This window comes from Silurus meridionalis, chromosome 9 (assembly GCF_014805685.1).
Source record: "Silurus meridionalis isolate SWU-2019-XX chromosome 9, ASM1480568v1, whole genome shotgun sequence".
NCBI lineage: Eukaryota > Metazoa > Chordata > Actinopteri > Siluriformes > Siluridae > Silurus > Silurus meridionalis.
The window spans coordinates 11,043,097-11,056,873 of record NC_060892.1 but is presented as its reverse complement, the minus strand read 5'-3'; the positions used below and the strand labels follow the sequence as shown (position 1 = coordinate 11,056,873).

The 13,777-nt window shown below is 42.3% G+C and overlaps 1 protein-coding gene and 1 pseudogene across 1 annotated transcript; both read left to right on the top strand.

Moving 5' to 3' along the window:
* Positions 1-9,518: 9,518 nt before the first annotated feature.
* Positions 9,519-10,404, top strand: LOC124390910 (annotated as a pseudogene).
* Positions 10,405-10,591: 187 nt separating this feature from the next.
* On the top strand, positions 10,592-11,063 carry LOC124390911 (histone H2A). The gene has a single exon (XM_046857021.1). It carries the CDS (start codon positions 10,625-10,627, stop codon positions 11,009-11,011), a length of 387 nt encoding a protein of 128 aa, XP_046712977.1. The 5' UTR covers positions 10,592-10,624; the 3' UTR covers positions 11,012-11,063.
* Positions 11,064-13,777: the final 2,714 nt, after the last annotated feature.

Below are 13,777 nucleotides of genomic sequence, written 5' to 3'. Positions count from 1 at the left end.
TTGTGCCACCAAAAACTGAAGTCATTAGAATACTGACTAATTCCAACACATTATCACACACCTGTTCACAATTATCTATTTTATTTTTAACAACATCCTTTGTAATCACCTGAGACTGTTGTAATTTCTAAATACTAAAACCATCCATTCTGGCACCAACAGCCATTATATAATATCATTACAATATTAATATTATAGTATGATTTGCAAATATGAGAAAAAAGTAACCAACATTGTGACGGTAAATATAATATTACTTTAGGAGCAGCCTAATTAATTAACTAATTATTCATTTTGTTTTATTCACTACAAAAATCTTATTGACCTCTTAACCCTTTGGCTTTTTTGCTTTTTTTTTTCGTTCAGCTTAATTTAGTAGAAAAATACCTTCTGGTCTAGTCAAAGCCTAGACATAAATTCAGTAAAATAAATGTGGCATGAGCTGAATAGTATATGAAATATAGTGTCAAAATGATTAATAAAATATTGCATATATGCAAATGTTTTAAATAGATTTCAGTCATTTTTTTGTCTTTTTTTGTCTTAAAGCATATGCTTGTGCTAACTATCAAACTATAATCAACAGTGAGCAAAAATTATCAATATAATTAAACATTAGAAGTAATTCACTTACCGTAATTTCCGGACTATAAAGCGCACCCCTTATATAAGACTGAATTTGACAAAGATTTTTATTTTTAACATAAATAAGCCGCACCTGTCTATAAGCCGCACACTGAAACTAACTGTCTACACTGAAACTAATGAACTTTACACAGGCTTTAACGAAATACACTAAATGCAATATGTTGAGCTTCTATTAGGAGCATAGCCGTATTTTGGGAATAGCCTGGCACTGCATTCTACCGCTATTACTGCGTGTGTGGAGACCGAGGATTATTTCCTTTTTATTTTCTGATGCTCATTTCTAAGTTTCTTTGACTAACCCATAACGCTGTTGCCAAGAAAAATAAAAAAGCACGTGTTTTGGAAACCTGTCTGTGCTTATATGATTTCTGTTGCAACTGGAGTTTAAGCAAGCTCTCCCTTCACCCTGACTCAACGTGCTACAATGGCTTGTATCTAAACAGTAGCCTACCAAGAAAGTCATTGTTCACTGTCTTCCTCCTTCCTTTCACAACTACAGGGATATCTTGACCTACGAGTGCATTAATGTACAAGTTTTCCGAGGTACGAGCGGTCACTCGGTCGATTTTTTTTGTTTTGTTACGCGAGCAAAAAATTGAGGTAGGAGCTTGAGATGCTGCTGCTAGATGGCGAAGCGAAGCCAGAAATCGAAGATTGTGACGAAAATTAAGATAAGCAAAGAACAAAAAGTAAAAATTTTAAAGTTTAGTTATACGTTGTGTACAGGAGTGATAGTAAAAAACGAGTTTTCCCTCCACCTCCGCTTATCCCCTCTACCCCCTCCACACACACACACACACACACACACACACACACACACACACACGCACACCCCAGCGGCGTTTTCGTTAGCTCAAGTCGTCTCATCTCCAAGGAAAATACACTGAATAAAACCTTATTATATCTTTACATACTCTTTCTATTATGTTTTTATACAAGATTTGTTATTTAGAAATGTATTTTCCAATTTAATAACATGAAACATAAAAACGGGGTGTCATTTTGAGGGTTGGAACGGATTAATGCCATTTTAAGTATTTTCAATATGGAAAACTGATTTGATGTGCGAGCAAATTGAGATACGAGCTAGTCCACGGAACGAATTAAACTCGTAGGTCAAGGTACCAATGTATTTCTCTGGGGAGTTTATCTTTTGTCATCGTCGTGCGCCACCAGTGGAAGGTTTTTCTCCCGATGCAGTGCAGCTCAGAACACAGATGAGGTGCATTTTTTCGTTTCCGTTCGGAAATTTCATTGGTCTAATGTTATGTCGCTCAGTTTTTTGGCTTGAAGTTTGTGAAACCGGGAAAAACACAGGAAAAATCCATATATTAGCCACTTCGTTGTTTAAGCCGCGGGGTTCAAAATGTGGGAAAAAAGTAGCGGCTTATAGTCCGAAAAATACGGTACTCTTAGCCTCCAGCACCCTAAGAGCTATATTGTTTTGAGAGCCATTTGTTGCTTTTATGTCAGTGTCTGTGTTCTGCTTACTGTAAAGGTAATAATACAGCTATTTTATAATACGTTAATATATAAATAGTTGAACTGAAGGTAATACATAAAATAGACACACACTTGGTGCATCCATGCTCTCATCTCCTCTGGAGTGTGCACTTTGCCAGTAATCTTTGCTTAAATGCAAAATCTTTTCCAGAAACTCTTTATCCTTTTTTTTTTTTCTATTCTTCTTCTATTAATAAGGCAACTTCCTTTCAATCCTTTTTATCATCACAAAATTTTGTGGACATGTCTTTTTCTTTATCTTTGACATCATTTCATCAATCTTCTGTAGCAGTTCTGTGACCTGAGCATGATTCTCTCTCTTTTCATTGTCTAAGACATGATATCTGTTCCCACATTTCTCAACCAGTATCTGTAGGCCATTACCTTCACTCTCAATGTGCTGTTCTATGGTCATTTCTCCAAGCATGTCACTATATGTGAACAGTATTATGGTGTGTCTCCAAACTTACAGTGCGTTTTACAGTGTTCGCAGAGCGGTGAAGGATGCAAAGCGGCGCTACGGGAGGAAACTAGAGTCACAGTTCCAACATGGTGGCTCTAGGAGCCTGTGGCAGGGACAAAGAACAATAACGGAATATAGAACACCATCTTCCAGAATGGTGAATGGTGAAAGCTAAACACCTTTTATGCTCGTTTCGAGGCTGCAGCTAACCACGCTAGCGGCGCTAGAGGCACAAACACTGTGCACGCCGAGAGAGCCGGAGAAGTAAACACGTTCACTATCTAGGAACATGACGTGAGGTGGGCATTCAAGAGAGTGAATACCAGGAAGGCAGCAGGACCAGATGGCATCACAGGTCGGGTTCTGAAAGCCTGCGCTGACCAGCTAGCACCGGTGTTCACTGAGATATTCAACCTTTCACTGGAACAATTTGTTGTCCCCTCATGTTTTAAACAGTCCACCATTGTTTATGTCCCGAAGAAACCCCAGCCCGCCTGCCTTAACCACTATCGCCCTGTAACCTTGACCTCAGTAGTGATAAAGTGCTTTGAAAGACTGGTCAGGGACTTTATCACTGCATCCCTACCAGACACACTGGACCCACTACAGTTTGCGTACCGTCAGAACCGTTCTACTGAAGACGCCATTGCACATCTCCTCCACACTACAATCAGCCACCTGGACTACAGAAAAGGGAATTATACAAATATGCTGTTTGTGGACTACAGTTCAGCATTTAACACCATAATTCCCTCCACACTCACCTCTAAGTTGGAGGTCCTGGGACTCAGCCTGCCACTGTGTCAATGAATCTCTAACTTCCTGACTGACAGACCACAAGCCGTACGGGTGGGCAAACACACTTCATCCACCCTCACCCTCAGAACTGGAGCTCCCCAGGGTTGTGTTCTGAGCCCCCTGCTGCACTTACTGTACACATATGACTGTGTGGCCACTTCCAACTCCACAACCATCATAAAGTTTGCTGATGACACTGTTGTGGTGGGCCTGATCTCCAACAACGACGAGACGGCCTACCTACAGGAGGTTAAAAACCTGGAGAGATGGTGCCAGGAGAACAACCTTCTCCTGAACGTCAGCAAGACTAAGGAGTTAATCGTGGACTTCAGCACGCAGCAGGAGCGGTCATACCAACCGCTAAACATCAACGGGACCCCAGTGGAAAGAGTGGACAGTTTCCGGTACCTTATCGTTCACATCACACATGGACCTGTTTTGGTCCTGTCACATCAACACCCTGGTAAAGAAGGCCCGGCAGTGTCTGTACCATCTGAGACGCTTAAGGGACTTTAAACTACTCTCTCAGGTGCTAAAGACTTTCTACACCTGCGCCATTGAGAGCGTTCTGACGGGTAGCATCACTTCATGGTTCGGGAACAGCACCATGCAGGACAGACGAGCCCTCCAGAGGGTGGTGCGTTCAACTGAACGTACCATCCACACCGAGCTCCCTAACCTGCAGGACATCTACAGCACGCGGTGCCGGACCAGAGCCAGGAAGATTGTGAAGGATCTCAGCCATCCCAACAATGGACTCTTTTTTTTGTTACATTCGGGAAACGCTTCCGCTCCCTGAAAGCAAACACAGAAAGAATGAGGAGGCCATTCGGAGTTTAAACCAGGAAACACCCAGGATCTAAAAACTGGCCCACTCTCTGCATCATCAGACCTTTTTCCCTGCACACATCTCACTTTTCGTGCTACGACACTTTAGACACTGGACTCGCACAGCACAAAGCACTTTACATTTTTATACCACACCATTCCGCACACGGACACTTAACACCACACAATACCGCACACGGACACTTATGGACACTTTACACCACACCAGACCGCACACGGACACTTTATGGACAATCAAAAACCATGCTTAAATTGTTTACTGTTGTTTACTGTTTAACTGCACACTGCCATAAGCATTTTTTGTATAAATATATCTTTATATCTCTATATATTTTCTTATTTTATATAGTTTTTATATTTTATTTATCTGCCTTCTTTTTCTTTGTTTTTATTTTTATTCTCTTTTTTCACCCCATTTTATTCCCTAATGCCGGACCGTCGTAAAAAGCATTTCACTGCATGTCGTACCCTGTATGTATGTGTATGTGACAAATAAAATTTGATTTGATTGATTTGAACTTGTTCTCCTAAAAGCTTAATGTTCTGTTTAATGACATTTCTCTGTACTTCTTTGAAAGATGTGTCTGCTGGAATAACTAGAAGTATGGAGTGGGGGGAGTTCTGAAATGCCCAATCCAGAATTTTTGACTTGATCCATTCTGAGGTTAATTGAGATGGAAAGTATTTCCACCAACTGGGTGTATCAATCACAGTTATTGCCCTTTCAGAAACATCTCCATGTCCTACTTGACATTTAGCGGTTTTCTTACTAGTAGCAGCAAACTCATCTTTATTCAGAATGGTGTTCCCAGATACACTCTTTCCAGACATCACCCAACCCACCAGCATAATTATGAGCTCTATAGAAAGACAGAGAAAGATTTAGACTTAAATTATATCTAAGAATGTGCTCTCAAGTTATGGAAACATACATTCTTTGTTATAATTTCTTTGCTGTTCTTCTGCTCTGCTCATCATATTCTTCCTCCACTCCTCAGACTCCTGAGTATTTTTTGATCAATTTGGAAATAAGCTGTGTTGTTTGTTTGAACTATATCTTCAATCTTGTCCAATAATGAGCACACTCGTGAGACAACATTTGGGACTGTATTATCAAACAAATGACATCTATGTCCACATTTTTCTATCATGCACTGTAGAGCTTCTCCGCCAGATTTTATGTATTCCTCTAGTTCTTTAGTTATGGCAACTTTGGAGTGACCTTTAATGAATAACACTAGGACATGTTCCCAGATTTTCTCGCCAAGGAAGTTTAGATGTTCCTCTATCGATTTTCTGTGTCTTTCATTAAATGTTAGGCCATACTCTATAAGAAGAAGGATCACATGGGGTCCAGGTTTGCACAAAGAAACTCCACGCACAAGTTCCTTTTTAAGAAATCTTGGAGTGTCACTAAGTGAAAAATCCTTCCACCAGCCAGGAGTGTCAACTAGTATCATTTCCCTTCTATTCACATTACCTTTAAATGTCTTACAATAAGCTGTCCTTCTGTTTGTCTGAGGCAGATCTTTTCCAAACACTGTTAATCACAGAGGTTTTCCCAGAGAACTTTGCTCCATACAGCAAAAAGTTCTATGAGTGAGAATAAAAGACAGAAATATAGTTAATCATTCAGTCATTCATTCACTTTGCTTTGCATGAAAACATCAGCTATGTAAAATACTAATGATATATATACACTGGCGATCAAAATTGTAGAACAATGTATAAACAATTGAACAATTCTGAAATAATGTCATCTTCACTGCTCAACAGTTGAAGGAGTTTTTGTCCTGTCTATACCATGCTACCAGAACACCTTTTCCACAAATAAACTAAGGCATTTAAAAAAAAACACACTGATCAAAATTAGAGAACACTTTCAGATACCTCCCAGTTATTGGTGTTAATCTGGCACCTGGTGCTAATTTCCTCGATTATCTGTCAACCCCTATTTAACTGGAAGCCTAACGTCCAGATTCACTGACTCTGCAAGATGGTGGGCCGTTCTAAAGTGACTGAAAGCCTCCGTCAGCAGGTTGTCCAGATGAAGGCCAAAGGGATGACCCTATCAGCCATAGCAAGACAAGTTGGTTGTTCCAAATCTGTGATTTCAAGAATATTGAATCTCTACAACATCCCAAACTCATTCAAGTCCGCCAAGAAGTCTGGTCGTCCACGGAAGACAAATACAAGAGAGTACAGGATACTGCGGAGGATCTCAATAGGCAATCGTTTCCACACTGCAGCTGGAATTGCTCACCGGTTCAGCGCTGAACAGGGTAAGGATCTGTCTCGTCATACAGTGTCTCGACGTTTAAGAGCATTTGGACTGAAAGCCCACTCTGCAGTGACCAAACCTCTCATTAGCAGAAAGAATCAAAAGGCTAGACTAAGCTTTGCTGGGGAGCATGCTGTGTGGACAGAGAAGAACTGGTCCAAAGTTCACTTCAGTGATGAAAGCAAGTTTAATTTATTTTGGTCTGATGGGAAACATTATGTTCGGCGACAAACTGGGGAAAGACTGAACCCAAAGTGTGTAAAGAAGTCAGTGAAAAGTGAAGGAGGAAGTGTCATGGTTTGGGGCATGTTTTCTGCAGCATGAGTTGGGCCTCTTTTACAGCTACATTGCAGAGTGAATGCAAATGTTTATCAGAACCTTCTTCAACAACATATGGTTCCTTCCCTGCGTTCATCACCCAATCAGTCCCCAGTGTTCATGCAGAACAACGCTCCATGTCACACAGCAAAATGGGTAAAGCAGTTTATTGAAACTGAAAACATTGAAATAATGACATGGCCGGCCCAGAGTCCTGATCTCAATCCAATAGAGAACCTCTGGAAAATCCTTGCCGACAAAGTTATGGCCAAGAAACCCACTACAGTCACTAAACTGTGGAGGAGACTGGAAGAAGAGTGGACCAAAATCACACCAGAGCAGTGTGAGAGACTAGTGCTGTCCTGTGGCCGCAGATGTGCTGAAGTCATTGAGAGTAGAGGCCTGTACACTTCCTACTAATTGCTGACTGCTGTAACCTTCAGAAAATGTTGTTGTAATCTTTTTCCATGCTACAGTCATTTTTGTTCTCTAATTTTGTAACCTTCAGAAAATGTTGTTGTAATCTTTTTCCATGCTACAGTCATTTTTGTTCTCTAATTTTGATCAGTGTGTTTTCTGCAAAATAATGTTTTTTTTTTTAAATGCCTTAGTTATTTTGTGGAAAAGGTGTTCTGGTAGCATGGTTTAGACAGGACAAAAACTCCTTCAACTGTTGAGCAGTGAGGATGACATTATTTCAGAATTGTTCAATTGTTTATAAATTGTTCTCTAAAATCGCCAGTGTATGTCTAATGCTACAAATATTGCTCTTGAATTAATAAGAAAAAAATTATATTATGTAAATAAAAAGTATTTAACACAGAAGTTATTTTTCTATTTTCTATTATTCTATTTCTAGAGATAAAATCCTTTAGACAGCCAGCTGAGTGATAATGCCATCTTCACTGTATATCAGAGTGGAGATAATATGGACTTTGCCACCCATGGTTGGCAAAAAACATAATATTCCTACATTTGTATACATTTTAATATACAGTATAATATAGTCATGTTTCACATAAAACAAACAAACATGCAGCCAGACATCTTAATGTATTGTCTTTTTCCTCTGAGGAAGGTATTTTACAGCTACCGTAATAATGACATTGATAAGGAAAATTTAACATTAGATGCATTCTGCCATTACAATAACATGCAACAGTTACTTTGCAAAAACCAGTCATAGGAGCGCAACATAATTAGCATTAGAGCTATAGTAGCAGCAAAGTGTTTCACATCAGGGCCCTAGCAGCACAACATAATTTGAATTAGAGCCATAGTTGGCCAAGATCAGTTGGATTAGAGTCATAGCAGCACAACATAATTAGCATTAGAGCTATAGTAGCAGCACAGTGTTTCACATCAGGGCCCTAGCAGCACAACATATTATAAATAAGAACCATAGTAGCACGGAATCGTTTGACTTAGGGCCATAGTTGGCCAACATCATTTGAATTAGAGTCATAGTAGCACAACATAGATAGCTTTAGAGCTATAGTAGCAGCACAATGTTTCACATCAAGGCCATAGTAGCACAACATAGTTTATATTAGAGCCATAGTGGCACTGCATCATTTGAATTGGAGCCATAGCAGCAGAACAGTGTTTCACATCAGGCCATAACAGCACTACATCATTTGAATTAGAGCGATGGTAGCACAACATATTTCGCATTAGAGCTATAGTAGCACAATATAATTTGAATTTGGCTTAGGGCAGCACAAAAGTATTCAACGTTAGTGTTACCACTGTTTGAATTAGGGTTAAAGCAGCGTGACTGACATGGAATTAGGGTTAAGGTTAGGGTTACCACTGTTCGAATTAGGGTTAAAGCAGCCTGAGTGAAATGGAATTAGGGTTAGGGTTAGAGTGGCCCACCACTGTTCGAATTAGGGTTGAAGCAGCCTGAATGGAATGGAATTAGGGTTAGGGTTAACACTGTTCGAATTAGGGTTAGAGCAGCCTGAATGACATGGAATTAGGGTTCAGCGGGCAACGAGGCACACCTGTCGGCCTGGGACTACTAAAGGACGGGACCGTGCACGAGGAGCGCCAGGCCGAGTGGCGAAAACCAGACGATGACAAATACCTAGGGAGTCTGGCTGCAGGAGGCACACGGGGAGCTCGCACTCGTTCGCCATACACTAACACGTGCTTTACACAGCCCACAAGAGCCTGCGTTCCCAATACTTCGCACAGCACTCACACACTGCTAATACGTAGACACATTGACAAGCCTCGCCGTTCACGTGCCACACACGCTATTCCACCGACATGGCTGTTTCTCACCCCTTTTTACACTGCACTTTGCACCAAATGCGTCGATCGCCAGGCGCGCGGTACACTTCCGTGCAAAACGCGAGAGACCACTGCTCTCTATTCGGAAACGACGGGCCTCGGGGAACACGTGCAAGCCCGTACGCGCGAAATGTGTGCATGATTGCGCGGGATCTTGTCTTCGGCGTCTTATTTACGACGAGAAACGCTGCGAGAAAACACACTCGCAAGCGTGTCGCGGAAGCGCACTCATTCGGCGGCAGCCCGGTTGAGTCTATAACGTTCTCATGCTCGGTTTTAAGACCGGCCCACCAGCAGAGGAGGAGGTTTCTGTGTTACACAGCGTATACAGAGTCTGACTCGCACTGAGATACTAGAGAGATGGCAGAAGTTGCTCCCGCGCCGCCGCCGCGCCGGCTAAAGCGCCGAAAAAGAAAGCCGCGTCGAGAGCCAAGAAAGCCGGCCCCAGCGTCGGCGAGCTCATCGTCAAAGCGGTTTCCTCGTCCAAGGAGAGGAGCGGTGTGTCGCTCGCCGCCCTGAAGAAAGCCTTACGCCGGCGGATACGATGTGGAGAAGAACAACTCCGCGTGAAGCTCGCTGTCAAGAGTCTCGTGGTGAAAGGGACACTTTTACAGACCAAAGGGACCGGCGCGTCTGGCTCTTTCAAGCTAAACAAGAAGCAGACCGAAGCCAAGAAGCCCGCAAAGAAGACCGCAACTAAGGCGAAGAAGCCCGTCGCTGTTAAGGCGAAGAAGCCCGCCGCGGCGAAGAAGCCCAAGAAGGTGGCGGCCAAGAAACCTGTTGCCGCCGCCAAGAAGTCCCCGAAGAAGGCAAAGAAGCCCGCAGCGGCTGCCAAAAAGGTCGCCAAGAGCCCGAAGAAAGCGAAAAAGCCGGCGACTCCTAAAAAGGCAGCCAAGAGCCCCAAGAAGGCAAAGACCGTGAAGCCCAAAGCGGCGAAGCCCAAGGCTGCAAAGGCGAAAAAGACAGCACCCAAGAAGAAGTAAACATTGTTTATTTCATGTCTTTAACTAAACGGCTCTTTTAAGAGCCACCTATATTTTCCCCCAACGAGCAACATTTTTGATTCTCTCATGATGAAACTGAAAGCGAATACAAGTTAGGGATTTATGATATTTAAATACACCAGCTATGTAGAGTTTCAAACCACCGACAGACACAGGTATAGGGATGCTTATGATTACATGATATGTATCGTTGTACACATTTTACATGAATGATCTTTTCTGATACCTGTTTCTTCCATGAGCGCGCGCTCACTCCTCAGTTACACACAGAGAGACTATTGAGGAGGGGAGGGTGGGTGGGGTCTATGAATGAATTTCACCATTTGTGCATTTGTGATTGGATGTTGGTCACATGTTCTAAGCCAATGAGAGAGTGGCTGTGTGGCCTATATCACTGAGACGTCGGCGCGAAGCATTCACTATTTTGGCATTGTTTCTTGAACAAATCTAATCTGTAGCAAAATGAGTGGAAGAGGCAAAACTGGTGGCAAAGCTCGGGCCAAGGCCAAGACTCGCTCATCCAGGGCAGGACTGCAGTTTCCTGTAGGCCGTGTGCACAGGCTTCTGCGTAAAGGCAACTACGCTGAGCGCGTCGGTGCCGGCGCTCCCGTTTACCTGGCGGCTGTGTTGGAGTATCTGACCGCTGAGATTCTGGAGTTGGCTGGCAACGCTGCCCGTGATAACAAGAAGACTCGTATCATTCCCCGGCATTTGCAACTCGCCGTGCGTAACGACGAGGAGCTGAACAAGCTGCTCGGCGGAGTGACCATCGCTCAGGGTGGTGTGCTGCCTAATATTCAGGCTGTACTTCTGCCCAAGAAGACTGAGAAGGCTGTCAAGACCAAGTAAAGTCGTCCAATGCTGTGTTTGTCAGTACCCAAAGGCTCTTTTAAGAGCCACCCACTTTTACTCAAAAAGTGCAAGTTTGTTACTCTGTGTACATAACACAAATGTTACACCCAAAATAATCACATTTAATAAGGCCCATTGGATTAGTCTTAATAATCCTGACTCATTAGCGACTGAGAATCATAAATAGAATAGGGAAATATGCTGGTTAAACAAGGTCTGAAAAGTGAAACTAAATTGCGACGGGCGTTTGTGTGTAACTATAGAACAGAGGAAAACAATGCTGTGCAAGAGAGCCGAGGGAGGGAGGGGGAGAGAGGGAGGAGTGGAGTGTTCGAATTGTGGCGCTGACTAGGTCTAAGCCAATGGTCGTCGAGTGACGTATAGCGATCGATCCAATGCAAGACGAGAGGTTTCGAGACGCCCAATGAACGCAAGGCGTCGTTCAGGCTTAAAAAGCCAGCGTTTGCTAGCGCTTTTTATTCTGTTTTTCGTCCGTGAAGTGCAGAGCTCAACGCTATGGCAAGAACTAAGCAGACTGCTCGTAAATCCACCGGTGGCAAGGCGCCCAGGAAGCAGCTCGCCACTAAGGCTGCTCGCAAAAGCGCTCCGGCTACCGGCGGCGTGAAGAAGCCTCACCGTTACAGGCCCGGCACCGTGGCTCTGAGAGAGATTCGTCGCTATCAGAAGTCTACTGAGCTGCTCATCCGCAAGCTGCCCTTCCAGCGCCTGGTGAGAGAAATTGCACAAGACTTCAAGACTGACTTGCGTTTCCAGAGCTCTGCCGTGATGGCTTTGCAGGAGGCGAGCGAGGCATACTTGGTCGGCCTGTTTGAGGACACCAATCTGTGCGCCATCCACGCCAAGAGAGTGACCATCATGCCCAAGGATATTCAGCTGGCCCGCCGTATTCGCGGAGAGCGCGCTTAAACAATGATTCTGTCCAGTATACACAACGGCTCTTTTAAGAGCCACCTCATTGTCTCAGTAAAACGAGCAAGTCTATACCATGGTTGTTTAAACAAATGATTATATAGTGTCGAGTTTAGAAGAATGAAGCGCTTCAAGAAACACGTCTGATTTTGTGACTGTGTCGCTGAATATTTAGTGTAATCGTTTTTTATTATAGATTATTGATACTTGGCGACAGTAGTAATAAAATACTAAAAGAAGGTTGCTTGCTGTTCTGAACGGAGCGTGACTGCCATCTTGTGGCCAAAGTGTCATTCCCGTTCTCGTTTGTATTCTAATGGAGGCAAACAAACCAAAAACCAATAAATTAGATTAATTCTCTCAACAAATAACTTTAACATGCTGACTACAATTCTGACCATTTAAACATGGATTTTATGCTTTAGGAACAATTTGACATAACGTGAGTCCAAAGAACTAGATGTATGTTTGTGTCCCTGTGCATATACGTCCAAACCTGACTACATACATACACACACACACACACATATATATATATATATATATATATCTCGATCGATCGCACGGTTTGACGCATGCGCAATGTAGCCCCGTGCTCAGTTTCGCCTCAGACAGTTTCTCGTGAACATACATATAGACAGTAAAAGTTGAGTAAGGAGTGCTACAGAAATGGCAAGTGGAGGAGATAATGAAGGCTGTCCGGAGTTGGCGGATGCGCCCGCGTCGTTCAAATCCGGTGTGTGGGAACATTTTGGATTTCATGTTACTTACGATGACAACGGAAATAAAACAGTAGATAGAACTGCGACTGTGTGCAAGCATTGTGCAAAATGCATTCAATATGCTAATGGAAACACTTCTAATATGACGGTTCATTCGAGAAGACAATGTGTCGATAAGCACAAACAGGAGAGAGCCGGTTAGGAAACAACTTCTACTGTCCGCAGCATTTAAGCAGCCTCTCAGTGATAAGTCGGACAGGGCAATAGCCATAACTAAAGCATTGGGGATGTTTATAGCAAAAGATATGCAACCGTGCAGCGTGAATGAGTGTGAAGGATTTCGTCAGCTGATTAATGTACTGGAGCCGCGGTTTAATATTCCCTCTCGCCGATATTCCCTCTTTTTTTTTTTTTTTTTTGCCAAATAAACGAAAAGCATGTCATCATCAATGTCTTCTCTCTTGCTGTATCAAAATCTCACCTAGCTTTTACTCAGAGATGCTCCCAATAATGTGCTTAAAGTCAAGTCAAATTCAGTTAGTGCATGATTACATTACAAAAATGTTAATACTGTATCCTAAACTGTGGATAATTAAGCTAATGGGCTATATATCAAATGCTGAAGGAAATTTGTGGAGTGTTAAAGATTAAAAAAACAAATAACAAAAAGAACCGTACAGAACCGAAAACCGTGACCCTAAAACCGTGATACGAACCGAACAGTGGGTTTTATGAACCGTGCCACCCCTAATATATATATATATATATATATATATATATATATATATATAAAATATAAATATTATATATTTTTCAACACATTCATATATATATATGTGTGAATGTGTTGAATAATGTGCAATAGCAAGAGCAACACACTGAAATAAATGAATAGTGGCCCTGTCCAAATACTTATGGACATTAGTGTAATTTTATATTATATATTAGATTAGAGTTATTGTTAACTTTATTGTCATTGTGCAAGATACATGTACAGAGGCAAGGGAATGCATTTAGCATCTGCTCAGAGGTGCGTTAGATAGATAGAAATATATATCTGTATATACATGAATGTGGCAGGATGTACAGTAAGGTATATATAGATACACAT